General features: G+C 47.3%; 1 protein-coding gene across 2 annotated transcripts in view; it reads right to left on the bottom strand.

Annotated features, from left to right (window-relative positions):
* Positions 1-4,459: 4,459 nt before the first annotated feature.
* Positions 4,460-19,266, bottom strand: part of SLC2A1 (solute carrier family 2 member 1) — a 37,547-nt gene continuing 22,740 nt past the window's right edge. For both annotated transcript variants that reach the window (XM_043500102.1, XM_038377102.2), the window contains exons 3-10: positions 13,945-14,105; positions 11,533-11,773; positions 10,342-10,504; positions 10,066-10,253; positions 9,586-9,690; positions 8,648-8,749; positions 7,901-8,104; positions 4,460-6,498 (exon numbers count right to left, since the gene is read on the bottom strand). In XM_043500102.1, coding sequence (XP_043356037.1) covers positions 6,301-6,498; positions 7,901-8,104; positions 8,648-8,749; positions 9,586-9,690; positions 10,066-10,253; positions 10,342-10,504; positions 11,533-11,773; positions 13,945-14,105 — 1,362 coding nt within the window. In that variant the 3' untranslated portion in view covers positions 4,460-6,300. The remainder of the gene's footprint in view (positions 6,499-7,900; positions 8,105-8,647; positions 8,750-9,585; positions 9,691-10,065; positions 10,254-10,341; positions 10,505-11,532; positions 11,774-13,944; positions 14,106-19,266) is intronic.

Genomic DNA, 19,266 nt, shown 5'->3' with positions numbered 1-19,266 from the left:
GCCTTATTCAAGACCTCACATGATACTCTTTGGTGAACTGGAAGCAACACACCAAACTCATGCGATGTCTGTGTCCCTGCTGCACTCTCTTGCGAGCTGGCATTAAGAGGTTCTTGGGTCTCACATCCCTTCACTGTGTCTCAGTGTCCCCATCTGTAAAATGGGGCTAATGCTGCTGACTCCCTTTGTAATGCACTTTGAGAGCTGCTGGTGAAAAGGGCTGGTTGTTTTTATTATTATGAAATTAGTTCTGCTTCTGTTCAGTGGGAGCAACTAGACAACCCACAAGAGATCCCCCTACATCCCATTACATTCACAAGCCTTTGAACTAGACACCTTGCCTTGTCAAGGAGAGAAGGGAAACCTGGAAGTATGGGAACTGCGTCTCTGAGCCCTGAGGCAAGGCTGGGTGAATGAGGCACAGCTGGTCCCACTGAGCCCTAAGCACCCAAGCAAAAACATAAATCACACAAAAAAACTGAAAGTGACATTCTCAGAGTGGCAGGGTTCAGCCATTCCTGCTGTCTTCATTCTGGGTCTAACATTGCAGCACCCTGGATCCTTGTTTGCTCCTGACTCACAGACCCCAATTCTGTTTTAACTTCCAGAGGCTCTGAGACACTCCAAGCACAGGGCTGTAACAGGGGAGAAGAAAGTGATGTGACTGGGCTGGGAAAGCAGATTCAGGATGTTCTGATAAGCTGCAGAGAAGTGGCTGGGCTCTTCCATCTCAGTTCTCCCAGATCTTTGAGGCTTGCCAGCTTTACAAGAGACAGGAGGGAATTTCCTTGAACATACTTAGATTACATGTAGAATCCCATACACAGATCACAAACTCCCAGGCAACTGAGTTGGGAGAGTCTCTAGTGGGAAAGCAGGACAGTGTCCAAGGCAGCCACACATTGTGAAGCTCAGGTGAGATGAGTCCAAGCACCAAGAGCAAACAGTATTTAGATTCCCTTTCCTTTCTCCATTCTCACAGTCATAGACTCATAGCAATGGGGGACCGGGCAGGACCTCGAGAGGTCATCTAGTCCAGTCCCTTGCACTGAGGCAGGACTAAGTATTATCTAGACCATCCCAGACAGGTGTTTGTCCAACCTGCCCTTAAAAATCTCCAGTGACGGAGATTCTACAACCTCCCTAGATATTTGTTCCATTGCTCAACTACCCGTATAGTTTAACCTAAATATCCCTTGCTGCAAGTTAAGCCCATAGCTTTTTGTCCTGACCTCTGTGGATAAGGAAAACAATTTATCCCCCTCCTCTTTATACCAACCTGTTACATGGTGACTGGTATCATATGCCCCTCAATCTTCTAAACAAATCCAATTTTTTCAATCTTTTCTTGTAGGTCATGTTTTCTAGACCTCTACTCATTTTTGTTGCTTTCCTCTGGACTTTCTCCAATTTTTCCACGTCTTTCCTGAAGTGTAGTGCCCAGAACTGGACCTAATACTCCAGTTACCCAATACTGAGGACTTTTCAGTCCTGAGTAGCATAGAAGAATTACTTCTTGTGTCTTGCTTACAACATTTCTGCTAATACAACCCAGAATGCTGTTCGCTTTTTTTGTAAGAGTGTTACATTGTCAACTCTCATTTAGTTTGTGATCCACTATAACCCCTGGAGCCTTTTCTGCAGTACTCCATCTTAGGCAGTCATTGCCCATTTTGTATTTGTGCAATTGATTGTTCCTTCCTAAGTGTAGTATATTGTATTTCTCCGTATTGAATTTCATCCTATTTATTTCTGACCATTTCGTCAAGATCATTTTGAATTCTAATCCTGTCGTCCAAAGCTAGGAAACTTGCAACCCCTCCCAGCTTGCTGGTGTTTGCAAAATTTATGAGTGTACTCTTTGTGCAATTAGCCTATTCTATATGCCCTTCCAGCTTGACTATGAAACATTGATAACTACTCTCTGAGTACAATTTTCCAGACATTTGTGCACCCAGCTTCTAGTGGGTTCATCTGGACTATATTTCCCTAGTTTGTTTATGAGAAGGTCATGTAAGACAATATCAAAAGCCATACTAAAGTCAAGATAAAGCACATCTACTACTTCCCTCCATCCACAAGGCTTGTTACCCTGTCAAAGAAGGATACTGGGTTGGTTTGACATGATTTATTTCTGACAAATCCATGCTTAGCACCTTATTATCTTCTATGTGCTTACAAATTGGTTGATTGATTTTTGTTCCATTATCTTTCTGGGTACCAAAGTTAGGTCAACTGTCTATAATTCTCTGGATTGTCCTTTTTATAGCTAGGTATTATATTTGCCCTTTTCCAGTCCTCCCGTCCGCCATGAGTTCTGAAAGATAATTGCTAATGGCTTCAGCCAGTTCCTTAAGTATTCTAGAATGTATTTCATCAGGCCCTGCCAGCGTGAAGACATCTAACTTGTCTAAGTAACTTTTTATTTGTTCTTTCCCTATTTTAGCCTCAGATCCTACCCCATTTACACCAACGTTCACTATGTTAGTCATTTGATCACAGCTCTTCTTTTTGGTGAAAACTGAAATAAAAAGGGCATTCAACACTGCAGTCATTGCTGAGTTTTCTGTAGCTGTCTCCTCATTGAGTAACAGGCCTGCCCTGTCCTGGGCCTTCCTCTTGCTTCTAATGTATTTGTAGACTGTTTCCTTGTTACCCTTTATGTCCCTAGCTCGTTTAATCTTATTTTTGTGCCTTGGCCTTTCTACTTTTGTCCCTACATGTGTGGTGTTGTTTTTTAACATTCTTATATATAATTTGACTTGGGTGCCACTTTTTGTATGGCTCTTTTAGATTCAGGTGACTTAAGATCTCCTGGTTAAACAGGGGTGTATGTGTGTGGAGTCTCTCTTAGCAGGCTTCCTTTCTTATGCATTGGGATGGTTTGCTCTTGTGCCCCTAATACTGTGTCTCTAAAATACTGCCTATAACAAACAAAAAGAAACCTGCCAATGACCAATAACATTGCACCATTTCCAGAGAGGTAAAATGAAAACCAAATCACACTTGCTCTCCTTAATTTCCCCTCTTATCTGCCAGCCAGGCCTCTTCCACTGAGCTGAAAGAATGAGACATTGGCCTGCAAGGTCAAACTGTCCTGGGAAGCAGGGTGCTGAGATAGGTCCAGGCCAGGGGTATGTTCTCAGCATAGCTGAATGAGTGACAGGCTGAGTTCTTTCTTACAGACTGAAAGGCTGTGACTGAGGATGTGGCCCAGGTCCTTCTATTACAGAAATAGGCAAAGATCAGAGCTGCGTATGGTTGTGAGATGGCTGGGAACTGTGGCCAATGGGTGCTGTCTCCAGGCAGCGGCACGCAGAGATTCCCTAATAGCCTCCCATCACTCCCTCCCACCCCTGCCAAGCACAGAGTTTAGGACTCTCCCTCAGGCTCCATAGGAGGGGTCTCACCCAGGGGCCAAAACTGACCCACTTTATGGGCAGCCTCCTCTTGAATGGAGGTGCCTCTCCTGAAGACTACAAGTCCCAGCATGCAATGCAGCATGGTTCAACATGAGGTCTGTGGAGACTAGCCAGTACAGCTGCTTCTGTGATCATTTTCATCCTAGAAGTTAATTTTTTTGAAAAAACAAAAAAAATTTTTGAAAAAAGTTTTCCTCATCTCCTTTGTGTTAGAGGAGAATGAGGGAAGTAGGGGTACCCTAAAACATGGTTCGAGTTTCATTTAAAAAAAACCTAAATTTGTAAACCAGTCTTCCCCACAAGAATGCTCATATTTGACAATGAGTCCATTTTGTTCCCCCCCTCACCTCCCAAAAAAATGTTTTTAAAACTAGCGCTAGGAGACACATAGCATATTTAAATCCTAGGATGGGGGACAGAGCTCATCTGAACAGAAGGTCCTCCCCTTGCAGGAGGGGATCGCTACAGCACCCAGAACTATGGGGCAAAAACAGGAGCTGGGCACAGTGCTCCAGACAAAAACTTCTCCACGTGGGCAAAAAAACCCCACATGCATACTTGGGTCAACCAGAGTATTTTGCAAATTTTTTGTGATCAAAACACTAAATATTTCAATTGACTTTTCAATTCAAATATTATTTCAATTTCATTTTCCAAAGTCTTATGTTTGATCCAAAACATTTTTGTTTTTAATTTTTAGTTTGCTGAAAATCAAACATTTTTATTGCAGATCAAAAATCAATATAATTTTAGATTCAATTTTTTGGTTTGGCCACTGACCTAATAAAATAAAAATAAAAAATAAATCCACTTATTTCCACAGCTCTAACAGAATGAAAAACTGGGACAGGGGTGTAGGTCTTGGATTCAAAAGAAAGGACCCTCAGCAGAGAGAACTCTGGACAGTGCTGAATCACCTGTAGAATCATCCTCTGGAAAATTGCCCCCCCGATGCCCTGAGCTGGCCAAAGTCTGAACATTGCCCCCTAATGGAACAATTCACACAACACTGCATATCTTGTCCTGTGTACTTTGTGTTAATTCTTTCCACACCACACAAAAGTTTCTCTTCTCTTGGCACTTTTTATTTATTTTTTTTTAAAAAACAGTTAGTCTTTTGGACTTTGCGCTGTACACAGAAAGATGATTTTTTTCTAAGTTTATTTTCTTTCAAGTGTGGTTATGTAGCCACTTTAAAAACAGACAAATAAATAAAAAGTTATTAAATAGCTGCATGTGGCTTTGGAAATGTGCCATAAGCCTCTAAAAGGACAGGGTTTTTTTTTTGTAATATGCTAAGACTAAAATTCAGTGCAACAGATGCAACTACAGTGCAGGTAAGTTAACTATACAAAAGTCATTCATTCTATTGAACAAGCATTTCATTACAGTTGCTATAGAAACTATACCTTTGTATCTACTTTGTTTACATTGTACAATGTGAATATAGTTCAAGAATATTTACAGTACTTTGCTTGTCAGTACACTATAACTTAATGTCTACTATTAACACCATTGAACAAATATATATCTTCCAGTCTATACACAAAGCAGGAAATGTACGTCTCCATTCAACTGATTTATCAAAAAGAAAAGGAGTACTTGTGGCACCTTAGAGACTAACAAATCGTGAGCTTAGAGACTAACAAATTTATTTGAGCATAAGCTCACGATTTGTTAGTCTCTAAGGTGCCACAAGTACTCCTCCTCTTTTTGTGAATACAGACTAACACAGCTGCTACTTTGAAACCTATGATTAATTTTTGAGAGAGTCTCCGACTTACAAGGTATGACTAGGCTAGTGTTTGTATTGTGTCAGCCAGTTTATTTTGCCCCAAACTGGCTTTTTCGGTCTGTAAACATACCACTCCTGCTTCTCAAATATACCTTCAATGCAAGGGTTGCTTGTGGTGGGAGCAAAGCAAGACTGGATTGCAATTCTGGAGTGTTGGTTTGTTTTTAAACAATGAGCCGAGGGGGCAGGTTGCTGGTTTTTCAGTAGTGAGGCTTCCCTGTCCATATTCACTGCAACTGACCTATAAGGCAAATATTGCCCGACAGAAAAAACAAAACAAAGCAAAAAAACAGTAGTTTTTAATTCCCTTCCCTCCCCCCCCAAACTGTACCCATCTGACTCAGAGGAAATGATTCATTCAGGTGAGGGAAGTATATTCAGCTGGGGACAGGTTCAGAAGGACTGAGAAGCTGCCACTGGAGATTCTAAATCCTGGGAGATGGGATGGTGACTCCAGAAGGCAGGTCCCCCTAGGACTGTCCATGTATCACTACAGTACTACAGCCCTTTCAGAGTTTCTCCTGGGGCACAGTTCAGTTGTAGCTACTCATCAGACTTGTAGAGGAACAGAATGAATCCATTAACATTACAATCCTTGGCCCCTCCCCCCGTGGTCCCTGGTGGGTAGAATCCTGTTCCCCCAGCCCACTGGGGGGTTTGAAACTTTAGACAGTGAAACATTAAAAATCTGCTTTTAAAAATACTTAATAAAACAGGCTTTCTTCAGTGATTAAAACCTTTAAAAGTATTGACCTTTAAAAACTTCTAATTAAAGAATCTGTCGCTTCATTAATAAAGGAGCCGCCTCCGGTTCACAAAGCTGGAGGTGGTTGGTTGGTTGAAAACATTAGTTGTTGTTTCTGAATCTATCATATTTGAAATCCTGGACATGAAACCAGCTAAAATTGTTCCTAGCAATAAAATTGTTCCTGTCAGTATATTGCTGGGGGACTCTAGAGATGGAACAAATGCACCCAACACCCCCTCTCCCTGCTCATCCCTCCTGCATGGTTTCTGTACAAGCAATAAAACACTTGGGAGAGAAGTTCAATGGTTGGAGCAGAGGGACGAGCGGCTGGCTTGTTAGACCTGGGAGTCTGCTCCCAAGCTGTGGAACTCGTCGGGCGTCTTGTCACCCTGGCTGGCACCACCCTGGCGGAACCTGGAGGCGATCTCATCAAAGGTCTGGCCCTTCGTCTCGGGCACCTTGAAGTAGGTGAAGATGAAGAAAAGGATCAGCAGCACCGTGAAGATGATGAAGACATATGGGCCGCAGAGTTGCTGAAAAGGAACAGCCAGGGAATCTGAGTATGTTTCTTGGAGGTGCCAATGGGCATTGGCACAGGGCTTGCCTGGTTTGGGGTGCTCAGAGGAACCACGGAGCTTGCCAGGCATTATGCTACAAATTCCTGAGCAACATCCACTGCCTCCTTATCTATTTCTATAGAGAGCTGTAGAACACACCTGAACCCAACCTCAGGTGAACTTTCAACAAAAGGATGTGCCCTAGCTCTGCCTTTGTGATGGCACAACCTGGCCCATGACTTTGCCAGGCAGTTTTGTACCTAGAGGGTCATGTACAGAGCTGATCCTGGGGTTAGAAAGGCACCAGCAGCAGCCTCAGCTCAGTCTCAGTCGCTTACTCACATAAGAGCTGCAAACCTGCATCTCCTCTGCCCAAGTAGCTTGGGGAGCTACCTAATCCAGACCAAAGCCCTAAGCTGTGCTGAGCATAAGCCTCATGCTCTCGTGGGCCCTGAGCAGCCAGGGGCAACCTGGTCAAACCCATTCATGTGGGAAGCAAGAGGTTTTCCTGGCTGAGCAATGCTGAGCTGTTTGGGTTGGGTGTGCCCTTTCAGCAGGGCAGATCCTCACAAGGTGACCTGGCCTGTGTCTTTGTCATTCACTGCGAGTGAAACTCCGCTCTGGGAGCGGAGCCAGCACATGGCTGAGGCACCACTGAAGCCTTTGAAGCACTGGGCAGAGGCAGAGTGGTGCCAGGCCCCTGCTGGGGAAAATACACATGGGTCTTTCTGGTTAGCTTGCATAGGAGGTGGCAGGGTGGTGCGGTGGGCACTGTTGGGGGCTCCGAAGACCTGGGTGCCATCCCTGGCTCTGCTACAAGTCATTTAGCCTCCCTGGGCTGTACAACAGGGATAACGATACTGACTTTCCTTTGCTCAGGGCTTGCAAGAGATGAGACCATTATACTTCGCTAGCATCATCCAGCGTGCTGCTGCACATTCTGTCTTTACAGAAAGCCAGGGAACCAAACGCAGCCAGGATGCAAGCAGCTGAATGTTCTCTAGAATACCCAGGGGGTAGAACCCATGGACACCAGGCTAAGTTTGAACTCTTGGATGCTAATCAGTCTCTGTCCTACTCGGGTATCCCTGCACTGCCCCAGTAGGTGGCTGCATCCATTAGAGCTTCCCTTCTCTAACACCATTTGCCAGACTATCTGGCTGCAGAGAGAAATGGGCCCAAACCAAAATCCCAGATCAAACTGGGGGGAAAGCCCCAATCCAGGTGTGGATGCAGGCTGCATTGTTCAGTCCCACCTACAGTCCCAGTTCCAGTCCCAGCCCCTCTCAGGGCAGTGAAATTCTGCCAGAGTGGCTCACAGCAGCCCTATGTCCTCAGCACTCACAGAGCTGGAGGAGAATCAGGGCAGGGGAATTACCTCCACATACTGGAAGCCCATGCCCACGATGAAGTTGGAGGTCCAATTGGACAAGCCAGCAACGGCGAAGGCAGAAGGGCGAGGGCCTTGGCTGAACAATTCTGCCACGATAAACCAAGGGATGGGGCCCGGGCCAATCTCAAAGAAAGCCACAAACCCAAAGATGGCAATGATGCTGATGTAGGACATCCAGGCCATTTGGTCCTAGCACAGGGAAAGAGAGAAGAGCATTAATTTGTTCCAAACGTACGTGGACCCTGCATCTCTGGTACAACTGTGTTCCGGAGCACTGGAACCGTGTGGGGGGGTGGAAGGGGCAGGAGGCCAGGGCTGCCCCCCTCCCTTTTCAGGAAGCTTCCTCCACCCCTGCTGTATTCCTTTGACAAATGATCTTGAGGTGCTTCCAGTGGGCTGGGGATCAACTTTGGTGCTGGACAAGCCTGGAGGCAGGTGTCTTGCCTCTGAAGCAATGAGCACGGCCATCCCAGGAGCCAGCATTCTCCAGAATTACGACCCCATGGAGGTAGGGTTTCTTGAAATGACATCAGGGATTCAGGCAGTGTTGATTGGCCAACAATGTGACATCATCCCTGCAAGGTCTCCCTTTCCACCAGCCCCCAGAGTAACCACCATCAGCTGAGGAGTGCTCAGTGCCCCACCCCTCCTTCCCTTGTGTTACTCAGTGGGTGTCTCCAGGTGGCACCCAACCCTGAAACCGGTTACTGTGAACTCGGAACACTCACTCACCAGCAGCATCAGGGCAATGGTCATGAGCACTGCACAGCCTGCCATCCCAGCCAGGCCGATGAGGTGCAGAGTCCTGCGCCCGGCTCGTTCCACCACAAAGAGCTGTCAGAGGGAGGGGAGCACTGTTCAGCACATCTACAACCAGGGGACAGACTCATGTCCTGCCCCACCAATACCCCTCCCTGGGGAACATGCTCATCCTTTCTAACCCATGGCCGATGGCAGAAGCTCAAGTCCCACCGCCCGGGACAGCAGGGCTCGGGCTTCAGTTTCAGCCCCCCACACCTGGGGTGGTAGGGCTCAGGATCCTGGGGACATGTAGTAATTTTTGTTGTAGAGAAGGGACTTGCAGTGCAATGAAGTTTGAGAACCCCTGGTCTAAAATGTTCTAATCCCAGCGCTGCTGCAGTTTCATTCCATGGCCTTGGGTAAGTCACTTGTGGCACAGTTTTCAGAGGCACTAATGCCAGTGGGACCTGCAGGGCTCGACACTAACAAGGCTGCCATTAGCTACACTAGCCTCAGCTTCTCCAGCTGTGAAATGGGGGATGTTTCTTACCATGTTTGGCAAAGAGCTCCGAGATCAACGGAGGAGTGCTAGAGCAGTGTGAAGTACCCCTCTACCCAGCTATAACGCGGTCCTCTGAGGACAAAAAAAAAAATCTCACCATGTTATAGGTGAGACCGCATTGTATCGAACTTGCTTTGGCCTCCCCGTTCCTTGTTCCCTGGCTGCCCCCCCTCCAGAGACCCCTGTCCCTAATCACCCCCAGGATCCCACCCCCTATCTAACCCCTCTGCTCCCTGTCCCCTGACTGCTCCAACCCCTATCCACACACCCCGCCCCGACAGCCATATCCACACACACTAGCACTGGCCTCAATCCTGCAAGGACTTACAGACAGGCAATGGGAAGGAAGACTATTCAACACACTCACCGAGACAACCGTGAAAGCAGTGTTCACCACCCCAGAGCCTATGGTGGCATAGACTGGCTGCTCCACGCCTGACTTTTCAAAGATGCTGGTAGAATAGTAGAAGACCTATGAAACAAAGCAACACACCATGAACAAGCTTTGCAGGTCCCAGCCCGAGGCATCTCTGAGCATCTACAGGCAGAGCATGACTTCAAACCGTTTGTTATTCTATATACACACCCCCACATGAATGGCATTGGTCAGAGGGCTGGGTTGTGGTGCTCAGCACAGCCCTGTGTAGAGGATTGTGCAAAGCTGCACCAATGGGAGGCACTGTGGCCAAGTGGGTAGGGCACTGGCCCAAGGGTTCCATTCAGAGTGTTTGACCCTGGATGTGGCACTGCGGGATGGAGAGCTCACTGCCCCCCCTCCTGGTACAGCCCTGTGAGATCCACCTGTGGACAGGCGTCGGCACAGCTGACCCAGCAGCGCTGCACTCACCGCATTGATCCCCGAGAGCTGCTGAGACAGCTGCAACACAATGGCAATGAGGATTGGCTGTTGATACAAAGGGGAGCGGAAAAGCTCCAGTATCGTGACCTTCTTCTCCCTCATCATTTGCCGGCTCTCTTCCTTCATCTCCTGCAGGTCGCTGCTGACGTCCGTCGTCCCTCTGAGCTTCTTCAGGACTGGGGGGGAAGGAGGTGGAGAGGTGAGGAACGCTGAAGGAAGCAGGCCCCCTAGGACCTTTCCCCGGGCGGGGGAGACCAAACTCACCACTCTTGGCTTTGTTCTCCTCATTGCGATTGATAAGGAGGAACCGGGGGCTCTCGGGGGCGAAAGGCAGGATGATGCATTGCAGCAAGGAAGGGACAAAGGTGAAGCCCAGCAGGAGGGGCCAGAGTGACTCGTTCCCCATGATTAAGTCCATCCCAAACACCTGTAGAGAGACAACAAGCTTAGCCCTTCCTGCAATTGCCATGGTAACAGAGCGTAAGGCCAGATTCTCTAGTCCAGCCTCCAGTGCATCACAGGCCAGCCAGTACCTACACACTAAACCCAACAACTGATGGGCCCTAGTGGGGTCCGCGGCAGGGACTGAACCTGGCACGTCTGGCTCTGAAACTGCGCCTCTACTGCCTGAGCGAAAGGAGCAGGCCTAGGTTTGGAGGCAGCAACAGATTCAAATCTCATTAGGTAGGCCAGCAGGGAGAGAAAGCCACATTGCATTAGAGACAATACTGTCCCACCAACTCCTGCTCCTTCCACTTGAGCAATGCTATGAATGCAGGAACCGTGACAATCAGATAAGGGATAATACCCCGTAGATACACGAGACTGCAGGGCCAGCATGAGAACCTGGGAACGACAGCACCAGAATCCCAGCCCTAGGTCTAGATCTCTCGCCCTCTGTGCGCAGCCACTAGAGATCACCACATGCAAAGCCAGCACACTGGCACCAGATCCCAGTCTCTCTCTAGAGGAGAGAGAGATAATTGAGCATTTTCAGTCCCCATGGATACCAGGACACAATTAGATGACATTTACAGTGGACCTCATGAGCAACAAACCTAGATCTGCCCATTATACATTAGCACCTCAAGAACAGGGCCCCATTGTATGAGATGCTGCACAGACACCCCCCCAATGAGCGCATAATCGACAGTCACAGGGAGAGTCATTATAACCATTTTACAGGTGAGGAACAAGCACACAGAGATTACAAGGCTTGCCCAAGTCACACAGCAAGTCACTAGCAGAGCTCAGAATGGAACCCAGAGCCCCAGTCCACCCTTTGTCTCTCAAAGCACCTCAAACATCTCCAATCAGTGTTGATAAAAAGTCACTGACTGGTCAATGCAACATTAAAAACAAAGGCAGGAAACCAGATGAATTCTTGGGAAACTGACCATTTGTCAGCATACCATGGACTGGCCAGTGCAGCAGCAGGTGCCTTGGAGAACTCACCTGTGCGATGAGGATGCCCACGACTATGCCAAGCTGGTGGAATGTTCCAAGAGCCCCTCTCAGTGCCGTCGGAGACACCTCACCCACATACATGGGCACGAAGCCAGTGGTGAGGCCAGAATACAACCCGATGACGAAGCGGCCCAGGATCAGCATCTCAAAGGAATAAGCCACCTTGGAGAACCCCATCAGGATGGCCGCCAGGAAGGCGAGACTGTTTGACATCAGCATGGAGTTACGTCTGGGGAGGCAAAGACATGGAGATCAGGACCAGCAGCAGGGCAGCCGTGCTAATGCTGAATCCAAGGGGCACCAGGGGAAAAAAAAAATAAAATCACATAAGCCCAAATTTTAGTTCTTGGTAGAAAAAAAAAAAAAAAAAAAAAAAAAAAAAAAAAAAAGAAGAGGAAGGTTTCCAAAGCCTAATCATGGAAAGAGAATCAGTGGCAAAGACAATAGGTGCAGAACATATGAATGAGAAACGAAGTGGAATAAAGAAGTAGAAAATTAAACACACAAAGCAGTTTCCAGTGTCCAAGCTGCATGAAATACAAAAAATTATAAACAAAGCAAGAATGGGCAAAAACTCTACTTGGTTTTCAAATACTTTGTTGCAATGATCTAAGGCTAGGGTTGCCAACTTTCTACTTGCACAAAACTGAACACCCTTGCCCAGCCCCTTCCCTGAGGCCCTGCCCATGGCCCACCTCTTTTCTGAGGCTCCACTCCCTGTTCACTCCATCCTCCTCCCCCACTCTCCCACCCTCACTCACCGGGCTGGCTCAGGGGAAGGGCTCTGGGGTGGGGCCAGAAATGAGTTCAGCATGCGGAAGGGGGCCCCAAGCTGAGGCAGTGGGTTGGGATGAAAGAGGGGTGAGGGCTCTGGCTGGGGGTGCTGGCTCTGGGGTAGGGCCAGGGATGAGAAATTTGTGGTGCAAAAGGGGACTCCGGGCTGACAGCTGGAGCTGAGGGGTTTGGAGTATGGGGGGAGGGGTGGGGCTCCGTGGCCGGGTGGCCAGTTCCTGGCCAATGGGAGCTGTCGGGGCGGTGCTTGGCCAGAGCCCCTTGGCTGCCCCTATGGGTAGGAGCTGAAGGGGGAACATGCCACTGCTTCCAGGAGCCACATGGAGGCTAGCAGGGAGCCTGCCAGCCCCACTGTGCAGCGCCGCCAACTGGACAGTCACTGGCCCAATCAGCGGTGCTGACCAGAGCTGCCAGGATCTCTTTTCAACCGGGTGTTCAGGGCGAAAACCATCCCTGCCTATCCTGGCTAATAGCTATTGATGGACCCATCCTCCATGAATTGATCTGTTTTTTTGAACCCTGTATGGTCTTGGCCTTCACAATATCCTCTGGTAAGGAGTTCCACAGGTTGACTGTGTTGTGTGAAGAAATACTTCCTTTTATTTGTTTTAAACCTGCTGCCCATTTATTTCATTTGGTGACCCTAGTTCTTGCGTTATGAGAAGTAGTAAATACTTCCTTATTTACTTTCTCAATGCAGCTTTGTTTGACAGGAGTGTGCACACAAAGCTGGAGAGGTTAATAGAGAAACTCTATTGGACATGGAGATTACACACATTTGGCCTGTGTGGAGGGGATTTTGCACTAAGCAGTCCTGGCTCCAGGTTCCCATCTTCTCAGAAGAGAGAGTAGGGTCGAGCTGCCTGAGTGCAGCTTAGTGGTTTTATAGGTAAAGCCGTGGCTTAGGACTCAAGAGCTCTGTGCTCTGTTCCTGCCTCTCTGAGGCTGTGGGTAAGTCAATGAATTCTGCTGTCCCTCAGGACCCGTTCGGTAGTGCCCACTGTCTGCTGGGCATTTTCCAGACATCAAAGAAGGGCAGCCCTAGCTCTGGAGATGGAGGAAAGGGAACAGCCACCGGCAGCTGATACACAAGTCATCTCAGTTCACGGTAGGCAGCATGGCCGAAGAGGGGCTGAAACACAGCAGAGCAGGGGCCTTGTGGATAAGCTCATGGAGTTGGTACCATGCATGGTGGGGCATGACGGAAAAAGCACCGACAGACCTGGGGAGGAGCTGACAGAGGTGAGCAAGTCTGGGAATGCTGGTGGAGTAGGAGGAAGGAGGATGAGGAGGCAGGGGCAGAGTTATGCAGTGACAAGAAGCTTAGATCTGATGAGGAGCCAGTGGAGGGATTTCAAGAGGATTCCGATGTGATGAAATTAACAGACAAGGAAGATTTAAGAGGCTGCCTTTTAGACAGCCTGATGGAGGTGATGGGTGTGCGTGCTTGGGAGGCCAGAGGAGGATGGTACGGGAGGCATTGGGGGGGGTAACGGTATTGCCGTACCACTTGGGGGAGCTGATTGTGATGTACCCCTAAATACTAAGGTGATGAGCCCCCACCAGCCCCAGGATGGACAGAGCAGTTTCAGCACATACAGTACTTACCGGCCAAAGCGATTGACGAACAGTCCAACGGAGAAAGATCCAACCATTCCCCCAACGGAGAATATGGCAACAGAGAGGGACCACAGGGTGGTAAGGGTGCCAGTGGTGATCGACTTCTCATAGCGAGTTAGCCACGTCTGGTTGTAGAACTCTTCAATCACCTGCACCGGGAGTAGAGGGAAATCCAGTCAGTTGGGGACAGACCCAGCCGAATGACATTCACCCAGCTCACAGGCCCCGCATGAAGCCTAGACAACAATGAAGTTTCACTCCTCACCCGCTATCTGCACAGATCCACCCACGCTCTGTGCTGTAACTTTAGTTTGGGGCGGGAGCTTAATACGTAAAATCTCTAATATGGGATAGTCCAGCTAGAATTAGCCAGACATTTATCTACCTACGGTTCTTACCTGGATCTCCTCTGTAGCAGCCGAGGATCTCACAATCGTTAATGTATTTATCCTCACACACCCCTGAGGCAGGGCAGGGATATTATCTCCATTGATCAGTGGGGAAACTGAGGCACATAATACAAGCAACTTGCCCAAGGTCACACATGAAGGCTATGGCAGAGCAGGGAATTGAACTGGAATCTCCCAAGTCAGTGCTTCTCAAGCTATCTGATGTGGGGGACCAACAATTTTTTTCCCCAATGTGCACGCAGACCGGCAGCCAATGGCTCGCGAACCGGCAGCGGTCTGCAGACCACCACTTTCAGTAGCACTGTTCTAAGTCCCAGGCTAATGTCCATAAGTACTCAACCATCCAGCCTCTCACAAGCTGAGAGTTCCCAGACCTGGAAGCCAGACACGGCTGTCCTGAGGCATATGCAGCTGCCTAGGACACCTGAAAATTTGGGTCTTAGTGTCTACCCTCCAACCTCTTCCTATCTGTGTTCTGACCCTTCCTGCAGGCTCCAACAGCTAGCTGCTGCAGCCTGGTGAGTCTTCCTCTGGCGGGGATCTAGTTAAATGTGAAAAAGCCTTCCAGCCTGCCAGACCTATTAGCACAACATTGAAAGTGTTAAGAGCCATTCAGGTGGTAATGAAGTCATTTAACAGGCATTTGCCAGCCCCCAGATTTCTGAATTTACTGACAAAAACAGTTGTGCATTGCTGTAATATTTACTCAGAACATGTTAGTCTACAGGACCTTAGTTTAAAATTTGCTTTAAAAATATTTCAATAGTGTGTTGCTGAAGATTATAAAATCACATCTCTAAAAAAATCCTTGCATAGATTTTTAGATGTGCAATCTGAGTATTCATCTTTAGCCTTAAATGCTTGGATCTTCAGACAGTTTTTTAAATAAATCATTCAAAAGACCACCCTTATCTAAAATTAGACATTTTAATTTTAATGACTATAGTACAAAACTTGCTTCTAAAGTCTTCCTGTCCATCCCTTTCTCCCTTCACCCCCTGTTGGAGAGAGCCCTTAAAGGGACTCTATTTGATGAACTAGTTTTAACAGAACCCTCCAGAAAAATGAGTACCGTAGCAAGATATAAAACCCTTTGTTATGCCTAAAATCTTTGGAAACATTTCTTAAAGTTGGTGAAATTTCATAAACATGTCTATTATTACAGGTTTCAGAGTAGCAGCCATGTTAGTCTGTATCCGCAAAAAGAAAAGGAGTACTTGTGGCACCTTAGAGACTAAAATTTATTTGAGCATAAGCTTTCGTGAGCTACAGCTCACTTCATTGGACGCTTTCAGTGGAACTCTATTATTATAGAGATCACACAAAGTAAATTAGTGTTCCCTTTTTCTAAAAGCAATGAACATTATTTTGAACACACTAAACCTCTGAAAAGAAAAGGAGTACTTGTGGCACCTTGGAGACAAATTTATTTGAGCATCAGCTTTCGTGAGCTACATCAGAAATGCATCTGATGAAGTGAGCTGTAGCTCACGAAAGCTTATGTTCAAATTTGTTAGTCTCTAAGGTGCCACAAGTCCTCCTTTTCTTTTTGCGAATACAGACTAACATGGCTCCTAAACCTCTGTGACTGATTAATTTAAAATAATGTCTGTTTCAGTGAGTTAAATATGTAGTAATCTGGAATGATTACTTTATGATGGCTAAAGAGTAAATTTAAAATATAAAATCAGCTTAGAAATACTGATTAAGAAAATGTAAAACAGAAGAGCTGTTCTATTATGTATTCCATAATATTTAATGTTGTATTCAGCAGGACAGCTGACTTGCCCTTACTATAAAGTTTTTGCAAATAAATCTGACAAACTTCAGGGTATATCAAAAACCCTGTGATTGATATTTTTTATTCCCAAAGTTAGTGCTTTTCAATTAGGTACCTTCTGCATGTCCAGTTGTCACCATCTGGTATGCAGCGGAAAACATGCCCCATTTTCTTTAGAAAGAAATTGCAGAACAGTGGTTTTTTCAAATGTAATTTGCTTCATTTGGGTTCAGGGATTTGGCTGGAAGGAGGTGAGCAGTGAGGAGGAGGGAAAAGAGGAGGGAGACAGTGGCGAGAGGGCAGGGCCACAGGCAGAAGAGGTGGGCTGGGGAGCTAGCCTCCCCAAGCAGCAGCTTCACCCTCTGCCCATGACAGCAGGTAAGAGTGGGTTGGCTCCCGCACACCCAGCAGTCTCCTTAGGCAGGGGCCGTATCCACAGAGCCAAATGCTCTGTGCCGCGCATTCTGCATGAGGAAGAGAGTATGGGGGTCTCTGTAGGGAACTAACTCTCTGCCACTGTGAGGTGGGCCTGGTGGCTCGGTATCCTTAGTTGCCTCCTCCCCTCCCTTCCCCCCAGGCTGTGAGCCCGTGCTGCCATAGGGGCACCAGTTTAATATGTGTAGGACCCCAGAAATCCTAAGGATGGCTCTGCAGCCAGACCCAGGAATATGCCAAAACGAAGAACAGTGCTTTCCAAATGGAGTGAATAACTTAGCTCCCTTATTATCTCCAACACTGAATGGATACCCCAACATGTGCTGCATGTCAGATGAGACATAAAAGCCATGCTCTAATCACATGGCATGGCACTTTTCACAAGAGTGGTGAACCTGGCAGCCCCTTTTTGGGTAACTGTCTTCTGCCTCTTTAAATTCCCCCTCCCATTTCAACTGGAGAAGAGATTCTCTTTGCCATATTGTGTTACTGGGTGCTGTTACCATGTTCCTCCCCACAACAGGTTGCATCTCAGTGGAGAGTGAAGCGACCACTGCACACAGTGTGTACAGATACTATGGTAATACATGCCAGTGCAGGAACCTCAACAGAGACACAGGCCAGATACTATGTGCTGCAATCCTCTGGAACGCACTATAGCACCGCAAAGTATTATCACCCCCGTTACTTAGGTGAACCACTGCCTACCCTTCAGCCTACACCTGCTCAACAACAGAACCAAGGAGCTCTCCCTGGCTATTAATTTACTGTCCAGTCACTAGGGCTGTCCCTTTCCTTCCATCCCCACGGACCCTCTGTTCTGGTTTAGATTTCATCTGCAGTGATAAATGCCACAAATTCCCAGGCCTCACCTGCAGGCTATTTCGCTTCACCCCAGACTTGGACCATATGCCTCAGTCACAAGCTGCTCCGTCACAGAGCACACACCCCTGCGCAGGCCTGAGGCTGGACTCTTTTTAAACCAATGACACTTTTCCTCCACTAGATGGGAGTCGCCAAACCAGTTCCCCACAGGTCAGGCTGGCAGCAAGTTGATAACTTTGCCATAGCATCACTGGGAGGAAACTGCCTGCAAAGAAATGTGGCCAGACAAGTTGTGATCTCACCCTAGTGACAGTCAACAAAAATCACAAGACCTCTGAAATAGCCTCCTTGCTGTGCCTGAGGGGAAGGACAGCCTCATCCCCAGGCCACAGCAGACTGGCAGGAATGTGAATGCAGAGAAAGGAGAGGTTTACTAATGGGAAGGTGAATTGCGCAGGGTCTGCATGGCAGAATGTGAAATCTCGGAGTCTCTTGGGTGGGTGGAGCTGGGATCCTCAGGAGGGGGGAGAGAGAAGGGAGAGGTGCCTAACACACTTGGCAGAACGGCAGCAGGTCGATCAATTACATCCCTGATCCCAAGGAGGATTAAGTGGGGCAGAGTCACCATCCCAGGTCCGGGGCGGGGGGAAGAGAAGCCCTCTCTAGGTTTGGCTAAACACCTTGAGGTGCTTTGCTGGTTCTCCCCATCATTTTTTAAATGTAGGTTTGCTGTACTGAGGATGGGGCCTTGCTTTGTTCGATGTAGGGCAAAAACCATGATTAAAAGTTTTATTTTTTGAAAAAGTACAAATTGATTTTTAAATCTAAATTATGACAGTGAGGGTGTCTGCTGCCAGTGCTTTACTTTCGCTCCATTTTATACTCTTAGGCACCTCCACATTTTTGCAGGCCTGGGCCTCTATTACTACTTTTCACAGCTTCCCCCCCCCCCCCCCCGGTCCCCAGTCAATTCCCCGGGGGGAGGGGGAGGTTCCACACTGCAACAGAGAAGAGAAAAGCTTTTAAAAAGAGGAAAATGTATTTGTGGAACTACAAAGATTGCCAGCAGGACTCTGAGGCAGGCACAGCAAATGTAACTACAGGTCATTTTTGAAGTAGACTAGATTTCAAGTTGACAGCATCCCTTTAAAAATCAGAAAGTGAAAATGTCAAACTGTGGATTTACTGCTCTTCTTAAACAGAGGAAAACAAAATACCTCCCCAAAAGGAACAAATTTGATTCCAATTATAAGACACTGGATCCTCCACTAGATTTCAGTTTATAAAGATATTTCTTCTCAAAGTGCCAGACCAGCTGAACAGGGTTCTAAAGGAAGTACAGGTGCAGATCTAGATGCTGGAGCCCGTTTCATTATCACATGTTCACAATCTCCCCTTCCATGCATATAATCTTACTTATCCATTATGGACCTGATCCAATGCTCCCATTGACTTCAATGGACTGTGTAATTACAAAGATTGCAAAAGGCCAGTTTGGATATAGTTTCCTTCTCTCCTGCCTCTGGCAAGGTCCGAGTTCAGGTTTTGCACTTCCCTGCCTGCAGCAGCCAAGGTGGCTAATTTACAAACAGCTTAAGGCATGGGAGGAACGAGTGTGCTGTTCTATTTCAGATAGATAGATCTATCTCAGATCTGGCAGGAGAAACAAATACTTTGGAGAGAGAATTTAGGGGAAAATTGTGATGTAATTTGAGATCCCAGTGACCTCTGACCTGCATCTGTGCTTGGTCTATTCCAAACCCTGTTATGTTAGGAGGAAGAGTTAAGCTAACAGCAGAAGATACTGCCTGACTGATCTATTAAAGGGGGAAAGCCCCTACTCCCTGCAGCATGATTCTT

The sequence above is a fragment of the Dermochelys coriacea genome, chromosome 18 (genome assembly GCF_009764565.3).
Source record: "Dermochelys coriacea isolate rDerCor1 chromosome 18, rDerCor1.pri.v4, whole genome shotgun sequence".
Lineage (NCBI taxonomy): Eukaryota > Metazoa > Chordata > Testudines > Dermochelyidae > Dermochelys > Dermochelys coriacea.
The sequence above is the reverse complement of the archived record's forward strand: the minus strand, read 5'-3'. Positions and strand labels throughout refer to the sequence as shown.